This window comes from Anguilla anguilla, chromosome 7 (genome assembly GCF_013347855.1).
Source record: "Anguilla anguilla isolate fAngAng1 chromosome 7, fAngAng1.pri, whole genome shotgun sequence".
NCBI classification, from domain to species: Eukaryota; Metazoa; Chordata; class Actinopteri; order Anguilliformes; family Anguillidae; genus Anguilla; species Anguilla anguilla.
In genome coordinates, this window is record NC_049207.1 from 13,635,061 (window position 1) to 13,652,912 (window position 17,852).

General features: G+C 41.9%; 2 protein-coding genes across 3 annotated transcripts; both read right to left on the reverse strand.

Annotated features, from left to right (window-relative positions):
- Positions 1-235: 235 nt before the first annotated feature.
- On the reverse strand, positions 236-7,478 carry si:ch73-352p4.8 (cystine/glutamate transporter). Its single transcript, XM_035426945.1, has 13 exons — positions 7,151-7,478; positions 4,792-5,027; positions 4,143-4,269; positions 3,682-3,797; positions 3,091-3,216; positions 2,762-2,861; positions 2,634-2,678; positions 2,357-2,480; positions 2,122-2,225; positions 1,944-2,040; positions 1,602-1,751; positions 1,117-1,294; positions 236-698 (listed from the first exon to the last, which is right to left on the reverse strand). The coding sequence occupies exons 2-13, from the start codon at positions 5,021-5,023 to the stop codon at positions 634-636; spliced, it is 1,464 nt and encodes a 487-aa protein (XP_035282836.1). The 5' UTR covers positions 5,024-5,027; positions 7,151-7,478; the 3' UTR covers positions 236-633.
- A 119-nt stretch (positions 7,479-7,597) lies between these two features.
- On the reverse strand, positions 7,598-16,001 carry LOC118232196. 2 transcript variants are annotated; one of them, XM_035426942.1, is made up of 16 exons: positions 15,695-16,001; positions 14,919-15,036; positions 14,286-14,462; positions 13,565-13,667; positions 13,095-13,127; positions 12,858-12,914; positions 12,443-12,676; positions 11,374-11,480; positions 10,322-10,493; positions 9,583-9,673; positions 9,419-9,483; positions 9,240-9,324; positions 9,027-9,088; positions 8,806-8,867; positions 8,597-8,658; positions 7,598-8,350 (listed from the first exon to the last, which is right to left on the reverse strand). In XM_035426942.1, the coding sequence occupies exons 1-15, from the start codon at positions 15,870-15,872 to the stop codon at positions 8,622-8,624; spliced, it is 1,581 nt and encodes a 526-aa protein (XP_035282833.1). In that variant the 5' UTR covers positions 15,873-16,001; the 3' UTR covers positions 7,598-8,350; positions 8,597-8,621. The 2 variants fall into 2 exon arrangements, with proteins under 2 accessions (XP_035282833.1, XP_035282834.1); XM_035426943.1 differs by lacking the exon at positions 14,919-15,036.
- Between the last annotated feature and the right edge of the window lie 1,851 nt (positions 16,002-17,852).

Consider the following 17,852-nt stretch of genomic DNA (forward strand, 5'->3'; position numbering starts at 1 on the left):
CAATATAAGAAGCTTAGTTAATCAGTGATATTCCTTGAAAGCTACTTCAACCAGTTCTACCCCCAGCTCTCCCAGTCCATCATACGACTGCTAACCTTTTTTTTGGTCTTTCATTCTTTTCAAATCTTCCCTTAGGGTTCTGTATTTTAACCCTTATATTTGCAGAAAGTGTTTCATGTTTTACATTCCAACATCTTGTGGGCACCGATTTCCTAACAGCAGTTTTCACAAGTAGTTTCAAGGGTATAACATTAACTTTTATTGTGACATAATGTACATAATCATAGTGCACAGTGGGGTTCATCGTTGCATGTGCCACAGGTTTCGGTGTGTAAAAGATGACCCCCAAAATCCTGTGAACCCTGTGACTGCTCACACTCCCCCATCAATGCACCATCTTCATCTGTGGTATGAGTGCTTGTTCCTTGTGTGTAAAATATGCTGTAACTGAGTAAAGCCAGTTCATAAGTTTGATATATAATGTCAATGTTATTTTTTTATGAAAATAGACATTTACAATGCGTACAAAAATGAAAACATACACAGGAATTCAGTGCTCCTTGTCCCATGCAGGTTGTCGACACAAAAGGCGGGACCCAAATCGGGAGGCCGTTCTTGGTTGGGTGGGGATTTTCAGTATGTTTTGACCTCCTGCTGAGCCACCTCCATCAGGATCTGGAGCTGCCTACTGCAGAAGTCTGCAACAAACAAAGTGCTATCAACTGCATGCAGTAGTCAGCCATTACACGTGCATCCATGCCACTCCTCTGTAGATGCATTTGCAGCACAGTGGTAGACGTTGTTTTGTGAAACTCATAATTGTCCTTGTAAAGTATAAGCTTAGCTCTGGCAATATTAAGTTTAGGCTGGACGTGCAAAAAAATTATATTTTGCTGTGTTTGTTCTTATTTTAAACATTAAAAGTATTTTCTTTTTGACTTCACTGATTATACACAGTCTAATTGCAAATGAACATCCACATGTCTTTGCCATAAAGAGTAAATAAAAGTAAACTGAATTAACTAGACTACGTTGTACAGGGCTTTCTCCGTCAATGGGCCTTTGTTAGGTGTATGAGTATAAGAGCATTGTGCCGTTCAGGTACTGGTCCCTTACTGATGGCTGTCATCCAGCTGGGGGGCAGGCGTGGCCGATGTACAGTCAGGTAGTACACAGGCACTCCGGACAAGGTGATGGCACAGCTACCCCCTGTGTTCCAGGGGTCAGAGTACAGAGACAGTCCCACTATGAAGAAGCACACCACCGTGAAGGAAACTGCAATGGCCTGAGGCACCTGCCACCACCAGGGGGCGACAAAACAGGAGAAACAGTCACTCCACAGATAAGAGTTCAGGATAGTACCTTAAGTGCTCCTGGACATCTCTACAGGCTTCAGGATTTCCACACTGGGACTAAATCTGTTGGTTTTTCACAGAATGTCTCAGGCAAAATATTCAATATGAATTAATATTCATTACTTATATGTACATTCCAGGTGATAATCCACATGTTCTTTCTATCAGTAAGGGATCAAAATCTCTGACAGCACAGCAGTTTGATGATTTTGGTAAGTTTTCATTAATTCTGAGAAGATCAGTGACCTTGAAGGGTCTTGGTATTTGAGGGAAGCGGTAACGATGGATAAGCATCCCCAGGGTTGCCATGGCAATGAAGAGCCAGCGGGAGAAGGAGGCAAAGTTGACCAACTGGAAGAGCTCTCCTCTTGCCACCATCAGCACTACCAGCGGGTACTAAAGTGACAGGAAAAGGAAGGGCAGACCAATGGGTCTACCACAGTGTAAAGACCTGGGCAAACACCAGCACACAAGTAAATGGGGCTAATCCACAAAAGTACAGGAACCACACAATCCAGCATACAACAAAAGGCTGTTGTAGGAAATGCTCCAAGGAGTGAGAGAGAATGGGGTCTGACAGTGATGTACCAGCAGTAGCACAGCAGGCAAGGGTGTGTGTCTGCGGACATGGATCATGGAGAACAGAGCTGGCCAATGCCCCTCCCTGGCCCCCACAAACAGCATCCTGAAGCACAGAAATGAAGTTATGCATATACCCATGTGTGAGATGTCAATGTGGACTCTAGTTCATAAAGTTGAGTGTTACCTGGGTGCCACAAAAAAGCCCCCATGTAGAGCCCCCAGACAGGAAAGAGCCACCAATACTGGGATCACCGAGGCGATGCCTTGCAAAGCACGACCTGCAAAAGTCTGGAACAAAACAAGGTGACAATTCTCAGTGCCTCATTAAGCTACCATTTTCAATGTATTCTGGCTTCTCTTTCTCCTCTCTACAGGGAGAGCCAGCCAAGCGATTCTAAGAATGCTGGTGGAGTACTGACCACAGCTACAGCGTCCGACACCAGCAGCTCCTCTCCTGTCATCACCGTGTAGTATGACACATTGACCATAACATAGCACACAGTTACGGTTACCATGGATACGATGATTGACAGTGGGATGTTTCTACATGGTGAGAAAAGAAAGGGAAACCATAGTACCATTTTAAGGTTCCAGCAAAATGTGGAAATCATATATTCCATTATTTCCACATTTCCACCATTTATGAATGATCCATGCAAAATCATTTTCAGTATTTTGTCGTCCAAGTTTTTTTACCTGTTAGGATCAATGACCTCTTCTGTAATGAAATTCAAATAAAACCTGAGGGGAAAAAGACACATGATTCAAGTTTAAAAAACATTTCTTGCATTCATCAATGGTAGTGCTTGTTTTTCTGGATTTACCATCCAGAATAGGCATAGAGGCCAGAGTAGAATGCCAGTGGCAGCTTGTTCAAGGTCAAGGTTCCAGAATCGAATGCATTTTGGAAGTTTTCTGTCTGTCCTGAAATGACACGAGAAGATGCTGTTGCGTACTGATCCACACAATAGACCCAAAGAGATGATCACATCTTATAAATCACCACCATTAACATCATTCAGAAATGGAACAATAATTTGGCATCCTACCAAAATAATGACAGCACTGAATATATTCTTCAAGGCCTGGAATGAAAACTGAATCCTGGCTAAACCCAAAGACGTGGAAGTCGAGTCCTGAGAATCCCCCATACCTCTGGCAAGTGCCCAGATACCCGGGACAATGATGAGGACCAGGGCAAACATCTTGATGAAGGTGAGGGTGATCTGGGTCCTAGAGGCTAAAGTCACGCTCCAGCAGTTTACTGCCACCACTAATGCTGAAGAGAGACATTCCAAGAGAGTGGTGAGGAATGAGAAAAATGAGAAGTGAGAAATGAGAAGTGGAGGAGAAAGACATGAAGTGAGAGAAGAGGAAGAAAGCACAGTTGGACAAAGGAGGAAGAAAGTGAAAAGAGGGGGAGGAAGCTAGAGGCGCATATAAAAATTCAATCTGAATATCTTTTCTTGCTTCAGAGTTATGTTGACCACATACCATCCAGAGTACTACACAGCAAGCGATGACACACAAACGCATAAACAATGGCAAGCATGTACACACATACATGTTAGTTCTTGGCATGTCATCATTTAAGTAAGTAAATGTAACTTTAAATCTTTCGGTTGGAACTTACTGAAATGCTTAATATGTCTGTACTGTACTGCAGTACCCATATTTACTATTAGGTCAAAACAACTGGTATACAAAGTTCTAAAGACTTCTTGAACTCGGAGCTGTAACTCACTCAATCCAAGAATTCCGATGAGTTTGACCAGGACTGAAGGTGCGGGACAGGGAGAAAAGAAGGCTTCCACCACGTAGCGGCCAAATGCCAGGCACACCACAGAGGCCACTGCAGGCCTGAAGCACACGGGACAGATAAGACTGACAGACATTGAAAACAAAACAGCATGCCCCACAGACAAGACCTGCTCAGCTTGAGGAACACAATAAGGACACAAGTACAGTACACACATCCATGCTGCGGGCTGCACAGTTGTGATGTACCAGGGTCTCCAAAGCCAGTTTTTTCACTCATGCTAAATCATTCCACAGTGCAAATGCACCCACACATGCAAGTATGTACACTTGCAAAAACATGACAAACGTGAACAGAATTATGAACTTGCACACACCAGCATGCTCTTCATCACAGTATCATATGCACACAAGCAGAAGGCTGATGAGGTTACAGCTGCAGCTGACCTGACAAGAATGAACTCCACCCAGAGTCGCAGGAAGGCTGGCAGGGGTCCCAGGGTCTCCAGAAGGTAGGTGTAGTGGCCCCCAGACTTTTTAAATGTGGTGCCTAGTTCTGCATAGCACAGAGCCCCTGAGAGTACACAGGAGGGAGCACAAAGCTTTTAGCTGTGTACTGTACATATACAGTACATACATACAGTACCTGCATGCCAGTATGCATACACCTGTCTTGAGTCCCCTTTGGAATGTTTTCTAGACAATGCAATAAGGCAATGCCATTAAGTGCTTTGAAAATGCAGGAAAAATATTAGCATTGTCTTTTGCAGTAAATGTTTTATCTATATAGGGTTGGCTATTGAGTCAGGGTTGCAGAAATAGGGGTTAGATAGTGGGATGATCCTCCTTTCACAGCATAAAATGTCCTTTTGTTCGGTTTGTTGCCTAGTAGGAAACATCAGCTGAAACAGTCCAAAAAGCATAACTCTGCTCTGAATCCAACACGACTGTGCATTGCACATGCAGTGGGAATTAGAGACATTGTTTTTGTCATCCAAAACTGTCCAGCCCTCTATTTCCTATCAAACTGTAAGGAACTGGGCCCAGGATGCAAGGCTGAGCACTGAATGAAGGTGAATAAAGTAACCAGTCTTACCAAAGGTGGAAAGGACACCACACAGAGCCCAAACCAACAGAGACAGCCCAACGCTGCCACTGTTCATCAGCACACCCTTGGGTGCGATGAAGATGCCGCTGCCCACCACCGTGCCGGTGATGAAGGAGATGGCCGCCAGCAAGTTGACGCTCCTGCGCAGGTACAGCGTTTCACTGCCCCCCTTGGCCTCGCCCGCCGCACCTGACGTGCCTCCCGCGTCTGAGCACTGCATTACTCTGCAGCAAACAGAACACAGAAATATTGCACCTCATACCACACACAAACCTATGCATATATATACATACAAGATTTTACAGCCATAGTTAAGATCCACTAAGAACTGTCATTATACTTGTTAGCATGTCTCCGTTTCATAATATTTCCTTCTGCTTTATCTTTTTGGTGCAGGCGGACATGCTACTTAGTGATGTTACAGTGAGTGTACTTATTTCTCTCTGGTCTCAGCGTTTAATATTGTAACCCTTGTTTCTCCGTGTACTACCTTTGAACCATAGGTGTTGATAGATTGGTTAAATGGTCAGGAAAAGAGAGATTTATAAATATGGCATAAGCCACACATACATATGCTTGTTATAAATTATAAATCGCAACCATGCTATATTAATGCGCAGGTGAATGTGCACAACAACAGCAATTGTAATGTCTACAATTAACAATTTTGGAGCAAAGAAATTCCAAATCAATTATTCTATGCTGGTGTTTTGTGTGGTACCCAACACAATAATGGTAGGATAAAATAATGGCAGGGAAAACAAAAAAGAGCAAAGTGGAGCTCATAATCTAAGTGGAGGAAAGGAAAATGTGTTTTTGCGGCGTGTCGGTCCGGGGAGGCAGTCTGCACAGTCTAGAGCCACGCCCACTAGTTTTTCATCAATTATTTTAAATCGAGCAGTCACATAGTTTGAATGACGAGTGGGATGGGTTTACTCTACCTATGCTCAAGTGAACTTGAGTATTAAGTCAAGACAAGATCCACACAGAGTGCTAGAGCTTCTCTTGGTGTCCCTAACTTTTCTCCCTCTCTCTCACCCTCAGTTGATTTTTGGACAGCATTCTGTAGTTTCCCCATCCAAAAATCAACTGGGGGAGTGAGAGGGATACAATGCCCCGTGTTTTCATTTTAAACGCCCGCTTCCGCAAAACTCTGGTTGGTAGTTTCATTTGCACCGTTGTTAATCAAAAACCTCTGGTCGTTAATTCTATGAAAACAATGATTCTATCAAAAAAAATTAGTTCCTTCTCGTTTTATAGCCTACCATACAGTTAGCACCAATTTTGGTAATTTTTGTCCTTACATTATTTAATAAAACTGTATGAAACCATAAGTCAATCAAATTCATCTCCATAGCACTGTCTTACTTTTTAAATGTTGTGGTCGCGCAATGTAGACATAACGTTTTCCTAAGACCCTCTGAAACGGGTTTTGAATGCCAGGTAGCTTTATGACAGGTTCGCCGTCACTTGTCACCTAGCCAATATTAGCTACATTTCTTGGTTTTAGGTCAGAATGGAAATGTGATTCAACGTTGCCATCAATTGTGAAATTGGGCATTGAAAAGGGGAGGGGATGTATCAACAATTCAATATCGAAAGAATAATGTTGCTGTTCAAACTGCTTTAGAATGCTGGATTTTGTAGCCCATTGATTTTAGAACTGTTAAAAGGCCAAGGTGTCCCTTTACTGAGAAATAATGCCCACCCTTGGACCAATCAGAATCAAGTATTCAGCCAAGCCGTTAAATGATAATATGATATTTGTTCCTTATGGAAGATGGGGATAAACTTCAGGTGTATTACTTACCTTAGTTGTATAGTAAGTTTGCATTAGGTTGCTAGTTGGATTATTGCTACATTTGAACATAACATATCTCTACTTTCTTATGTTCAAGTTATGTTAAGTAGTCAACTAGTGTAAAATAACATGAGGCCGTGGGTTGGTTTTCTTCCTGTCCTCCCCAATTTTTTGAGCCACCAGCTGCCACTGATTTGCTGGTACATGCTTTCCAAATTAAACTCCTGTTTTATTTACCAAACACAAATATACTTTCTTTTTGGTCAAACACTGCAGAGCAGAACCTGCATTGATGCATAGATACACACACACCTGCAAATTAGTGTCGTGTTGGCAAACACATGCACACTGGCAAAACTGAGTTCTTGAGTTATCAAGCGTAAACATCTATGATTTTCAAATTACACTCCAACATTAGCACATTATGTTGTTGCACATTATGTACCAACAAATTAGCTACCACATTAGGAAATACAAATTCACAATCTGTGCGCTCGGCACCAATATTTTAAAAGCAACAGCAACGCTTCATGCGCTCTCACTTACTGTTCCAGCTGGGATCCAGCAGACAGAGTGTAGTCTCGCTGCAGTTGGACAGCCGACTAAGGCTCAAATGGTGGAACCACTTTCAGGATTGCACTCTCCCCTCAAAACGACAACCCCCCCCCCACCAGCCAATGCAAATCTGAACTGTAACCATAGAAACTGACCGATCCACCACGGAGAAAAACAAAGCCAGCAGTCTTTCCGAACTCTGTCAACATCACTAATTAAAGCACATAAAGAGTACAAACCACGTGTGTGTGTGTGTGTGTGTGTGTGTGTGCGTGTGTGCGCGTGTGTATGTGTCCATGTGCATTTACACAGCTTGACACAGGAATCTCACACAGGGCAGAGGCCCACCCCACTGTCAGAGCAGCTGCAAAGGGACAAGAATCCCTTTGAGTCTGCAAAAAACAATGGATACAAGGAAAAGTACAATCTAAAGCAAAACAGGTTTCAGAAAAAATTTCATTTGAGAACAAGCTCAGCCATCTTCTCCATGACAATTAACAACATTAAACAAATGTATCAAGGAGATAACCAAAGAATAAAAAACTACAAACATTCAAATCTCCATCCTACTGCACTATGAACACAACAATAAGGACAATCTACACATGTATCTGAGGAAGACTTTTCAGGAAGAGTTATCAGGACAATAACAAATCCAAGAGAATTCAGTACTCTGCAAAATGGAGGGTCCCATATAAAATAAATATATTTCTGTTAATAAGTGAGAGCTCTTCACAATGTTCAATTTTTCTCTTTCAATTTCTAGCTCCATGTTTAAATCATTACTGAATATCTTAATGGGAGTCAGGGTTTTCAGAATCCCCATAACGTTGGAAGCTAACTTGTCAATAACTTGTATGAAGCAATGAGAGTCCACACTGTAGTCCAAAGAAAAGCGTTGATCAGGTTAAATCTCAGTCACGGGACCCCTGTGGCAGTGCGACCCATTTTGAGGTTCATGAAGCCTCACTCCCTTCAAAAGTATGTCAAGTCATCTTGCAGAAGAACACGGAAGCTGTCTGGGTCATCATCACTCCTCTCCTCCGTGTGCTCTATCCATCCTTCGCTGGCCGCACACGTGAAGGCACGGTACTTCTGCTGTATCCGCAGGTTCTTTCCCTCTCTGTCTGTCTCCTGAGAGGTGCCGTCCCACAGGCAATGCTGGAAGCACAGGGAACACTCACACAGCACCTGTGACACAGGGGGAGGGGTAAGGCTGAGCTTCGCTACAGTTTTTCTGCCAAAAAAAAGTCCCCTGCTGAAAATGTAACACATAACTTTCACTCTTAAAACCAAATGAGGCCAAATGAAGACTGTGCCACTATATGGCTAACATTTAGCTTAAGCTTAAGGTGCAGCACTGCACTGTGGTGTAGTCATTCGTGTACAACAAACTCTCATCCCTAAAAAAGAAATACTAGTAAAAGAAATGCTCACATAAGCAACTCCATCCTTGTCACAATTAAACACTGAGCGCAAAGTCTTCAGGGTGGATCCTCCTGCAAAAAGTCCAAATGAAACCACATGAGACCATGCAGAATACAGAAGACTGTCCAAAATGGCCGCAGTAGACTAAAAGTAAATGACAACAGCCACTGCCTAACAATTACAAAATCCAGGGAGAGCTGTAATCAGCTAGCACTCACTGGAGGACGATCCGTCTTTCTGGATGCTGGATGTTAGCACCGCGAGGTTTCCTCTGTTTTTCCTACAAGATGACACAAAATGACGAATCAGATCACCCCAGAGTGAAGTAAACCAATACCACATGCCTAGACACCAGAGAGAAACACACCATCTGCCTCTGTTAGCAGGCTACCCTTGTGAAAAAGCACAGTGCGTTTTGTCGTCTGCAGTTCACACTTACCGTGAGGACGTTGTTCTCGTCCCTCTGATCTTGTGAGGACTTCGACTCAGCAATGTGTTCCTCTGCAAAAACAACACAATGAGCCTGACAGCTGGACAGAAAAGAGCTCATTTTGAAGCGAAGAGTCCCCATTTTTTAAAAATCGTCTACACTCCAGACTCGTGGGAACAAGCCGGACACCACCGAAGGAGTGAGGCCGACAGACGGACTCACGTGCAGCCCTCCGGTCACTTTGCTGGGTGTTGGAAGGGGCCAGCGGCAGGGGCGTCACTAAGAAGACTGGCCGCTGCTTATCACACTACAAAAGACAACGTACAATTCCAGTATAGTAAGCCCAGGCACAACAAACAACCTCCAAGTCCAGCTCCTATTCGGCGTTCCTAGATCCTTACCGTGGGCACACTACTGACATCCTTTTGGCCTTGCTGGGACACTGCCTGAAGGATGTGCACTGGACCTGAGGATCACAACTCCGGGTGAGTGAGCAAGTGGGTTCCATCAACGCAGGGGGTAAACTGCACACAACAGCACACAGACAACTGTGGACTGGACTTACGTGGAGGTTCTGTGTCGCGATGCTGCATGCTGGAGAAGAACTTGACCTCTGGGATCATAAGACCACTGCTGCTGATGAGATCCTCACGCAGCTATGAATGACAGCACAAACCACTTTGTAAGAGTACGAGGTCCTCACAAAGCTATGAAAGACAGCACATAAAACAGTGTAATAGTATGAGGTCCTCACACAGCTGATAAAAAGGTATAAGCTACAGCTGTTTAGGAAGAAAATAACTGTGGTTTAACTGACCACAGTTAAACAAATTATGATACATAAATGGCTTTCTGCAACAGTACCTGAAAAATAACAATGTCGACATTTTCAAATACAAAAATATGTGCATGAGCCCCACATCACGGAATTGAATCTGGACTGTTCAAATGTCAAGTGTGGCTCACAATGGGGGGTTTTGGATGGGATTATAGCATTTAACATGCACTGATGACCGTTGCTGGGATTAGATTTAAGAATTTACACTGAATATGGAATTACTTGTAATTGGGGAGAGTGTGTGCAAACCAGGCACTTCTTTTCAAAGAAATTGCTTCTGGCTGCCTTTTCCTGGGGTAACTCCCTCCGTTATTGGCTGTAGGTTTTTCGATTTTACTTTGTTTCCTTTCCCTTCTGTATCCATGTGCCTTAAAGAACATATTCTGCTTTGATGGGTGTGAGTGTAACTGCACACTGAGCGAGCACAAAGTGGTAGCCAAGGCTAAAGCAGAGAGACTCCACTGACGGGCAGCTCTTGGGTGGTGCTGGAGAAGTCGGGGCGGGGTTCCTTGCGGTACAGCATGTAGAAGGGGCTGTGCCCAGTGCTGGGGTGCTGCCTGAGGCGCAGGGCGAACAAGCTGGCGGGAAGCTGCACATCCCAGCGCTCCTGGTGGTCCCTCACCAGTTCCGACACCATCCTGCAGGGCGGCACATTCGAAAACGAGTCAACAAGCGGGCGGCAGGCAGGAGGACAGCAGGCAATACGACGGAGTCAGCGAATTCATGATTTCAGTACATTGATTTGCATGCCCTACTCCTCCTCCTCTCACACTTGCACTCCAGTCCTCCAAATCGCATGCCGTCCGCTGCTGCTTCTTTTACAATCCATGGGTTGAGATGAGCATGTAACGATGGTAAATGGTAAATGGTAAATGGACTGCATTTATATAGCGCTTTTATCCAAAGCGCTTTACAATTGATGCCTCTCATTCACCAGAGCAGTTAGGAGTTAGGGGTTAGGTGTCTTGCTCAAGGACACTTCGACATGCCCAGGGCGGGGTTTGAACCGGCAACCCTCCGACTGCCAGACAATCGGTCTTATCTCCTGAGCTATATGGTGCAGACAGATTACAGGTGCCCACATTACTAGGAGTCACTTTTGAGTGATGTAAAGGAGGAACACCCAGTCAACTGAAAACATCAATTCGCACTGCAAGTACAAAACTCAGGTAGCCCAAATCCTTCCCAGGTAACCCTATGGCCAACTGTGTTGCTTCTTCCATGTTATTCAATTTTTTGCATTTGGCATTTCCTTGTTTTATCTATTCTCATGGACACGTTCTATAAACATGAGTTGTACCACAGTGTTGCATCTTGTATGTACCTATGGGAACTCTGTTAGTGAGAAATGGATGAATTGTCACTGGTGAACACTACTGGACGTCAGTGACACAATGTAGTTTCGTTCGACACACGACACGCAATATTGCACTCACAATGGAACAAAAAGTGCTTTTTCACAAAACGTTTCTGTGATACACCAATGTAGTTGCATGTGGTACGCTGGTGGGAACTGACCCATCTACAAAGCACTGTGTGACAGGGTCCCGAGTGCTGGCCTCAGGGTGAAAGGTCACGAGGGAGACATCCTGCTCCCCCAATAATGCACCCAGCTCTGTATTCACCTGTAAAACAAAGACCAGCACTGCTTCAATATGTACCATGCACAGTGACAATAAGACTACAAAAAACAAGATGCAAACTGGTAAGGACAAGCAATAAAATAAGAAAGTGGGGACGGCTACAGGTCAAACATGATCATCATAACAAACTGGGAAACTGGGATATTCTGGGAAACTCTGGTCTTTTCGCATACATGATGTAGATACATCTTGAAACCATCAACTCTGACCAACAATGACCCGGTCAAACGCAAGTCTCTCCACTCAGACACAAACCAGGTCAAACATGTACGCAACCGCACTGACCCAACATCGGACACTATTTTGAAGAATGTTTGTTCAGCTGAAAGGTGGTAAAATAAGGTTATTCACTCTTCAAACAAGGAATCCCACCGCTGCACAAACAAGCCATTCCAGCACTGCTTTTAAAGGGAAACGGATACACAAATATCACCAGCTTGGCCTGTCATCGGTGTCTTGTAGATCGAGAGCAGGGCTCTTCCCACACAACTGGACTACGATGGCTCTGTGCCATCAAACACATTAATGTGTGCCATCATAGCAACTATTTAAACAATATAAAATGCACAAAATCATCAGGTTGTTTGATCTATAAATGAGAACGAGAGCCCCATTTGAGGATCCAGCTTGTTTGATGTTAGATCAAGCAAAATGTACAGTGTTTCATTTTGAATTTTTTATTTGGCACACACTCTTAACACAACAGACTTAAAAGGTTTTCATGAAAGTAGAGTGGATGCTTGATCAGGGCCATACGATACAGAATAGAAAGCAGAATAGAAGCAGAATAGAAACAGTGATATAGCTTCAGAATGAAAGTTATAAACATACCACCAAAGCACCACAGAAAGTACTTGCAATGACCATAAAAGAAAACTGTGAAATATTACCAGGGGTAAAAAGCACAAATAATAATTAACTGACATCAACATACAATTCTTTACCTCTTGGATAAAGGCCTTGTCCATCTGTGACAGGATTCGTAGAGGCCACCCAAACTGATAGGTGAGGTTTTGGATATTCAGTGCCACCTCTCCGGCGGATTCTGATTTCATGGGGTAGGCCTCCACCCATTTGGAGTAATAGTCCATCAAAATGAGCATAAACTTGTATCCATTCTGGGTCTCAGGCAGAGGTCCTTTCAGATCCACACCCAGCCACTCCCACTTCTCATTCACCTGAGCACGTGATAAACAGACCAGTCAGCTGCTGTGAGAAACAAGCCGTTTATACGCAAAAAAAAATCCCCCAGAACTCCAGCTCCAACTCCAACTCCAGTCTTTTTTCCATTAAGAAAAATTAACAGCTTGTTAAAATTATGGGATGGCACATGGCTGTAGGTGACAACGTAGCCTGTACCTTGATGGTGTGCTTGTAGCGTTTTTTCCTTTTGGTCTGAAATTTCTCTCGGCTCACCTGTAGGTACAAATTAAGGTGTTTTACAAACTTACAGTACATCCAGTAAAACCAAATCACTGTCACTAGAGTTAATATCAGTGGGCCATCACAGAAAGACATTCAACAGTACTGTATTCTTAAAGTTGTTTAGGCAATGATGAAAGGTTGTCATAAAGTCACTTTAACATGCCATCTTACTTTTTCCCATGCTCCTTTGGTCCACTGAATGCTCTGCCCAAACAAAAAAAAGTTACACATCACCATTCCCACCTGCTTCCAATGAAAACTGTCACTGTTTATTCAACGGATGGATGACAGCTGTGAAGCTGTTTGTGCATGTGCTGAACAGAATCTATGAAGTCTTTGTACTGCCAGCAGTCGAGAAGCTACAAGCCTTTGCAACCCGAAACAAAGCATTATTGATTAGGCCTGTATATGACAGGTGGCAGATTTTTTGTATGAAATGTTTTTCTCTTCAGAATGACAACATGCCTACACTGAAGTGCTGAGAAAATACTGCTAGGTGGTTGAACTGGATAAAATAATCTAATGTGTAAGATAGTCAGCATGATACCAACTTCACACTGATTGCACAGATGCTGTCTGCATGGAGCATGCATGCACATACAGATGTCATTTATGCCTGCAAACTGCAGTGAGGCTTGTACCTCTGGTAGACAGTACTGTTCATGAAAGCTGGTGGGATGTAATTTCTCTTTATCCCCGTCAGGAGGGGTGCCAGAAACTTCATGTGTTGATGACACAGCATTTCTTGCGAGAGAGAGACAAACAATAAAAGGAAAGAAATTGGTTGCATATCTTTTACTTTATGAATATTACCATGTAGAATACAGTACGACAAGCACCAATCATCGACATACTTTCCAAATACAACCTAAATTAAGGCTGCATTTCTTTTCTTTTTAAAGTATATTTTATCCACCCTGTGAAGCATATGACTACACTGAAATCCACTGATTTATCAGGATGAGCCAGCTCCCTTGAACTGCAGCAATAATATAGTTGACCCAATATAACATTTGAATAACCAATTAAGCAGAAATTGTTTCACAAAGCTATACAAGACTACTGACAAAAATGTCAATCCTTTCTTCTGCATAGATACTATTGATTGTGATCTTTGTTATACAAATTCAAGTTGACCTTGCTTCCAAAGGTTAAGAAACCCTGTGCTGACATTAATGTGCTATTCTTAACAGTTTAATATGGTGACATCAATACACTTGCAACAAATTCTTTATTAAAATCTTAATTAAAAGAAAAAATGTTTAAATGTAAGCTGTATATTCTATGCATACAAACTGAAAAACAAAACAATGTTTCTGAAACCAAAATTGTTTTTGTCACTTTAACATGATAAATATGTACCTTGATAATGTTTGGACTTCCATGAGTGACCTCTTCACATACTCCTCACACAGAGAGGGGTAAGATGCATACACAGGCCTGTCTTTCCCTGAGCTTGCAGCCAGGAGTCCAGTTCGATAAGAACCCAATCTGGCTACTGCTGGTTCAGACGAGGAGGCGTCTTTGTTTGGAAGAGCTCTGTATGGGTCAGACCATAAAACAAACAACTTAAACACTATGGAAAGAATGACTTTAAGAAATGTGCCCATGGTATACTTAAAACACAATGGTCTGTAAATAATAACTAGATGTAGATAACATACACAAATGCAAGTCCACATCTCAAAGGCTAAAAATTAACTAAATTAATTGCTAAAGGTGGCGCAACAAGTTAATTTAAGGGGGTAATTGTTTTTTCACATGGATGACGTAGGTGGGTGATAACTTTTTTCATTAAATGAAATAATTTTTAAAAATATGTTTTGAGTTTACTCGGTTTCCCTTAGGTTTAATATTACATTTTGTCTAAAGATCTGAAACCATTCAGAGTGACAAATATGCAATCATAGAGGAAATCGGGAGGGGGGGAAATACTTCGGGTCACTTCCAGATGCTTCTGCACATGCAAGTACTACAGGTGTAACATGAACGTACTCTTGGCTCCGTTTATATCTCCTCATTGCCGCCATTGACTTTTCCTTTTCCTCTGTTGTGGTGTGTGCAAACCACGATGGCACATAGTCGGGAGACAATGGATCGTCGCTTCGTCTGCCTAAAATGACAATAAAAGGCTCTAACTAATTCCAGTCTCAAAATTCGATTTCAACCTTCTTGAGCAGGCCATTCTCTACATGTCGGCACTGAGTTCGTACGTCACCAGCGAGCCCAAAAGAGACACCGCGCATATCCGGCATTTATCACTGCAATGTCGTCTGATTTAGGAATTTGCATGTGTAATAAATATTTATAACATAGCACTGACCAACGCCTGTTTTGTGGGCTCTGGAGCGGCTAGATGGACAATCGATAGTTCATGTTTCAACTGGCATGAGCCAAAGATGACTAGCTATGAAAAACCCACATACGTTTAACGTTAATTCAACTGCATTCGTCCAACTGGGTTTTAGTAAGACAGAACCCCTTCATTATTTCCTCCCAACAGGCAACAAAACATCACAACACTGGATACATAAAAAATCCAGACTCGATAACGGCGCTTCGGTGAATCATACGACAAAATATGAAAGGTAATATACTACACAGGCAAATTGTGATAATCGATCATCTAAGAGTCATTTGCAAGTTGCCTCACGAAACGACAGAAAGCTAATGTAAATAGCTAGCTTCAAGTTAGCAAGTAAAGGGAACCACACTAGGATTGTTTTACTGAAAATATAACATAAAAGTAGTGATTCTCAGATACCGCGCACCTGTAATAAAGTGCATACTGCACAACTTGCTGTGAGAAGCTGGAGTCCATCCCTCGCGCTTCACAGCAGAGACCCAACGTTTTCTTCTTACAGGATCGCGAGGAAAGGTATAAAATTTCACGTACGATCCGCGTTTCGCCTTCTGATAACAACCTACTGCTACACACATTGTCGGCATATTTCTTGACTTATTACAAGTAAATAATCAGTATATAGTTGTAAGGTCAGAGACTCTGAATCATATATATATATGCTCTCAACTACGCTACTACTCCAAGATGTGTTTACGCATGTATCCAGTCTGGCGGCGCCCGATAATGACGAACACAACGGCTTGCACGTTTAGAAAGCCCAAGAAACATTTGATTGGTTGCGGGATGTTTCTGAGATTGTGGTTGGCTGTGAGTTGGCAGTGGTGAACTTCACGGAAGGCTGTTTCTCTTCATCGACATAACCGGAGTTCTATGAGCAGAATACATATCTCGAAAAATTAATATAAGTTACGTTTATGTCTCACTCCATCGAGGAGGATCTTTATGATTTCAATAATTATTCACTCTCACTCTCTTCCAGAATTAGAATCATTAATGTCCGTTTTATTATACCTGAACTGGAGATGACATCGGATCAATCCTGGGGGGTATTTCACTAAACAGGATTACGAGTCACCTGGATGGGTGCAGTAACACTGGAACAGCCCTTTTTTCTGACAATTGAACAAATATACAAATGACTATGTATACATGAAACAATATGTACATCCATTATAGAACCGAGCATATCTAAATCAAAGAATAATAGATAAAAAATAATTACAAGGGGGGATGTCTATACATGAACCAAATTCATGAGTCTAGGGCAGTGGTCCCCAAACTTGTTCCTGGGGCCCCCTGTGTATGATGGTTTTCATTCCAACCACAATCGCAATCCCATAATTTTAACAAGCTGTTAATTTTTTTTAATTCGGTGCTTTTCCTGTTTAGAGGGATTATTTACCCTCTTAAACCCAATTATGTCTGAAATAGCTTTGCATTCTATGAAGAACAAAATTCCCATGTTGATATTGTGCTACATTGGGCTCCACTGCAAACAATTACATAAAAAGAGATAACTTTTTTGATCAAATGAAAGAGAAAGATAAATCAATAGGTTATTTAACACGTTTCATTTCTTTCATAATTGTTTCCAGGGTTTACTCATTATCATTTGCTTTGTCTTTGAATTATTAGTATGCTGGGTAAATACAACCCATCAGCTTTCCATTTAGGTTAAATATATCTTAAGAAAAATGTTTTCAAAATACAAAAATGCCAAGTTGCTTACACATGCAAAGCACTGTCTATAAGTCATTAATTCAAACTAGCAAAATGTAGGCTTGCCATTAAAAGTGTTGGTATCCAAATTAGGCCAAGTTACAGAAACAATATTGCCTATGCAATGCTACATAAATTATTTCAAGTAACGTGGCTCAACTCAACTCCAAGTAGTTTCTTTTGATAGTGAAACACACACGTTTACTTAAATTACACCACCCCATTAAAAAAGAAAACAATATTTAAATGGAAAATCATTTTATTTTCAAAGGAAAGCAGCCTGCACAAGCAAACATGCAAATCGCATTTTGCACCACTGGACAAATGTAGCTTTTTATACAGATAAATTATATGAAAGACAAGAAAAGAGTTTAAAAAACTGTCCATCAATATAAGAAACGTAATGTAGCTGAAAATTCAGAAGGAAATAACAGCACATCTACATTTAGACCAGTAATTCATAAATATATATTTGTAAATGTACGATGTCTTTGGATATTCTTGTTGCAGGGCTTCACAAGCTCAAGGGCAACTTGCTGAATCTTCGTCTTCCAGTACAAAATGGCAGCCTTACATTATGCATGTGGAATTGAGCATTGATCATTGAATGCACTTATTTGGTCAGCTTTGCTTTTAATTAAATTAATTTAGTAATGACTTGAATAATTTCAGGAAATGTCATTAGAGTAAATAAAGTAAAACCGGAAAACCCCAAAAAAACTGATTAATGTATGTAGAAAAAATCTGGTAATATGAACTGCACTGCTTTTTCTTTTTATTTTATTGTACAAGTTTCCTACATGATCTAAATTTTCTGGTCTAATTCATTAAGATGCCATGATTTG

Coding starts and splice junctions, on each gene's coding strand:
- si:ch73-352p4.8 (XM_035426945.1), bottom strand. CDS start 5,023: ATGCAGTGCTCAGACGCGGGAGGCACGTCAGGTGCGGCGGGCGAGGCC. Junction 4,270..4,791: donor TGGTGTCCTTTCCACCTTTG/GTAAGACTGGTT, acceptor GTGTACTCTCAG/GGGCTCTGTGCTATGCAGAA. Junction 2,226..2,356: donor TGTCGGACGCTGTAGCTGTG/GTCAGTACTCCA, acceptor GTTTTGTTCCAG/ACTTTTGCAGGTCGTGCTTT.
- LOC118232196 (XM_035426942.1), bottom strand. CDS start 15,872: ATGCCGACAATGTGTGTAGCAGTAGGTTGTTATCAGAAGGCGAAACGC. Junction 13,668..14,285: donor GAAGTCCAAACATTATCAAG/GTACATATTTAT, acceptor CTCTCTCGCAAG/AAATGCTGTGTCATCAACAC. Junction 12,915..13,094: donor CCAAAGGAGCATGGGAAAAA/GTAAGATGGCAT, acceptor TTGTACCTACAG/GTGAGCCGAGAGAAATTTCA.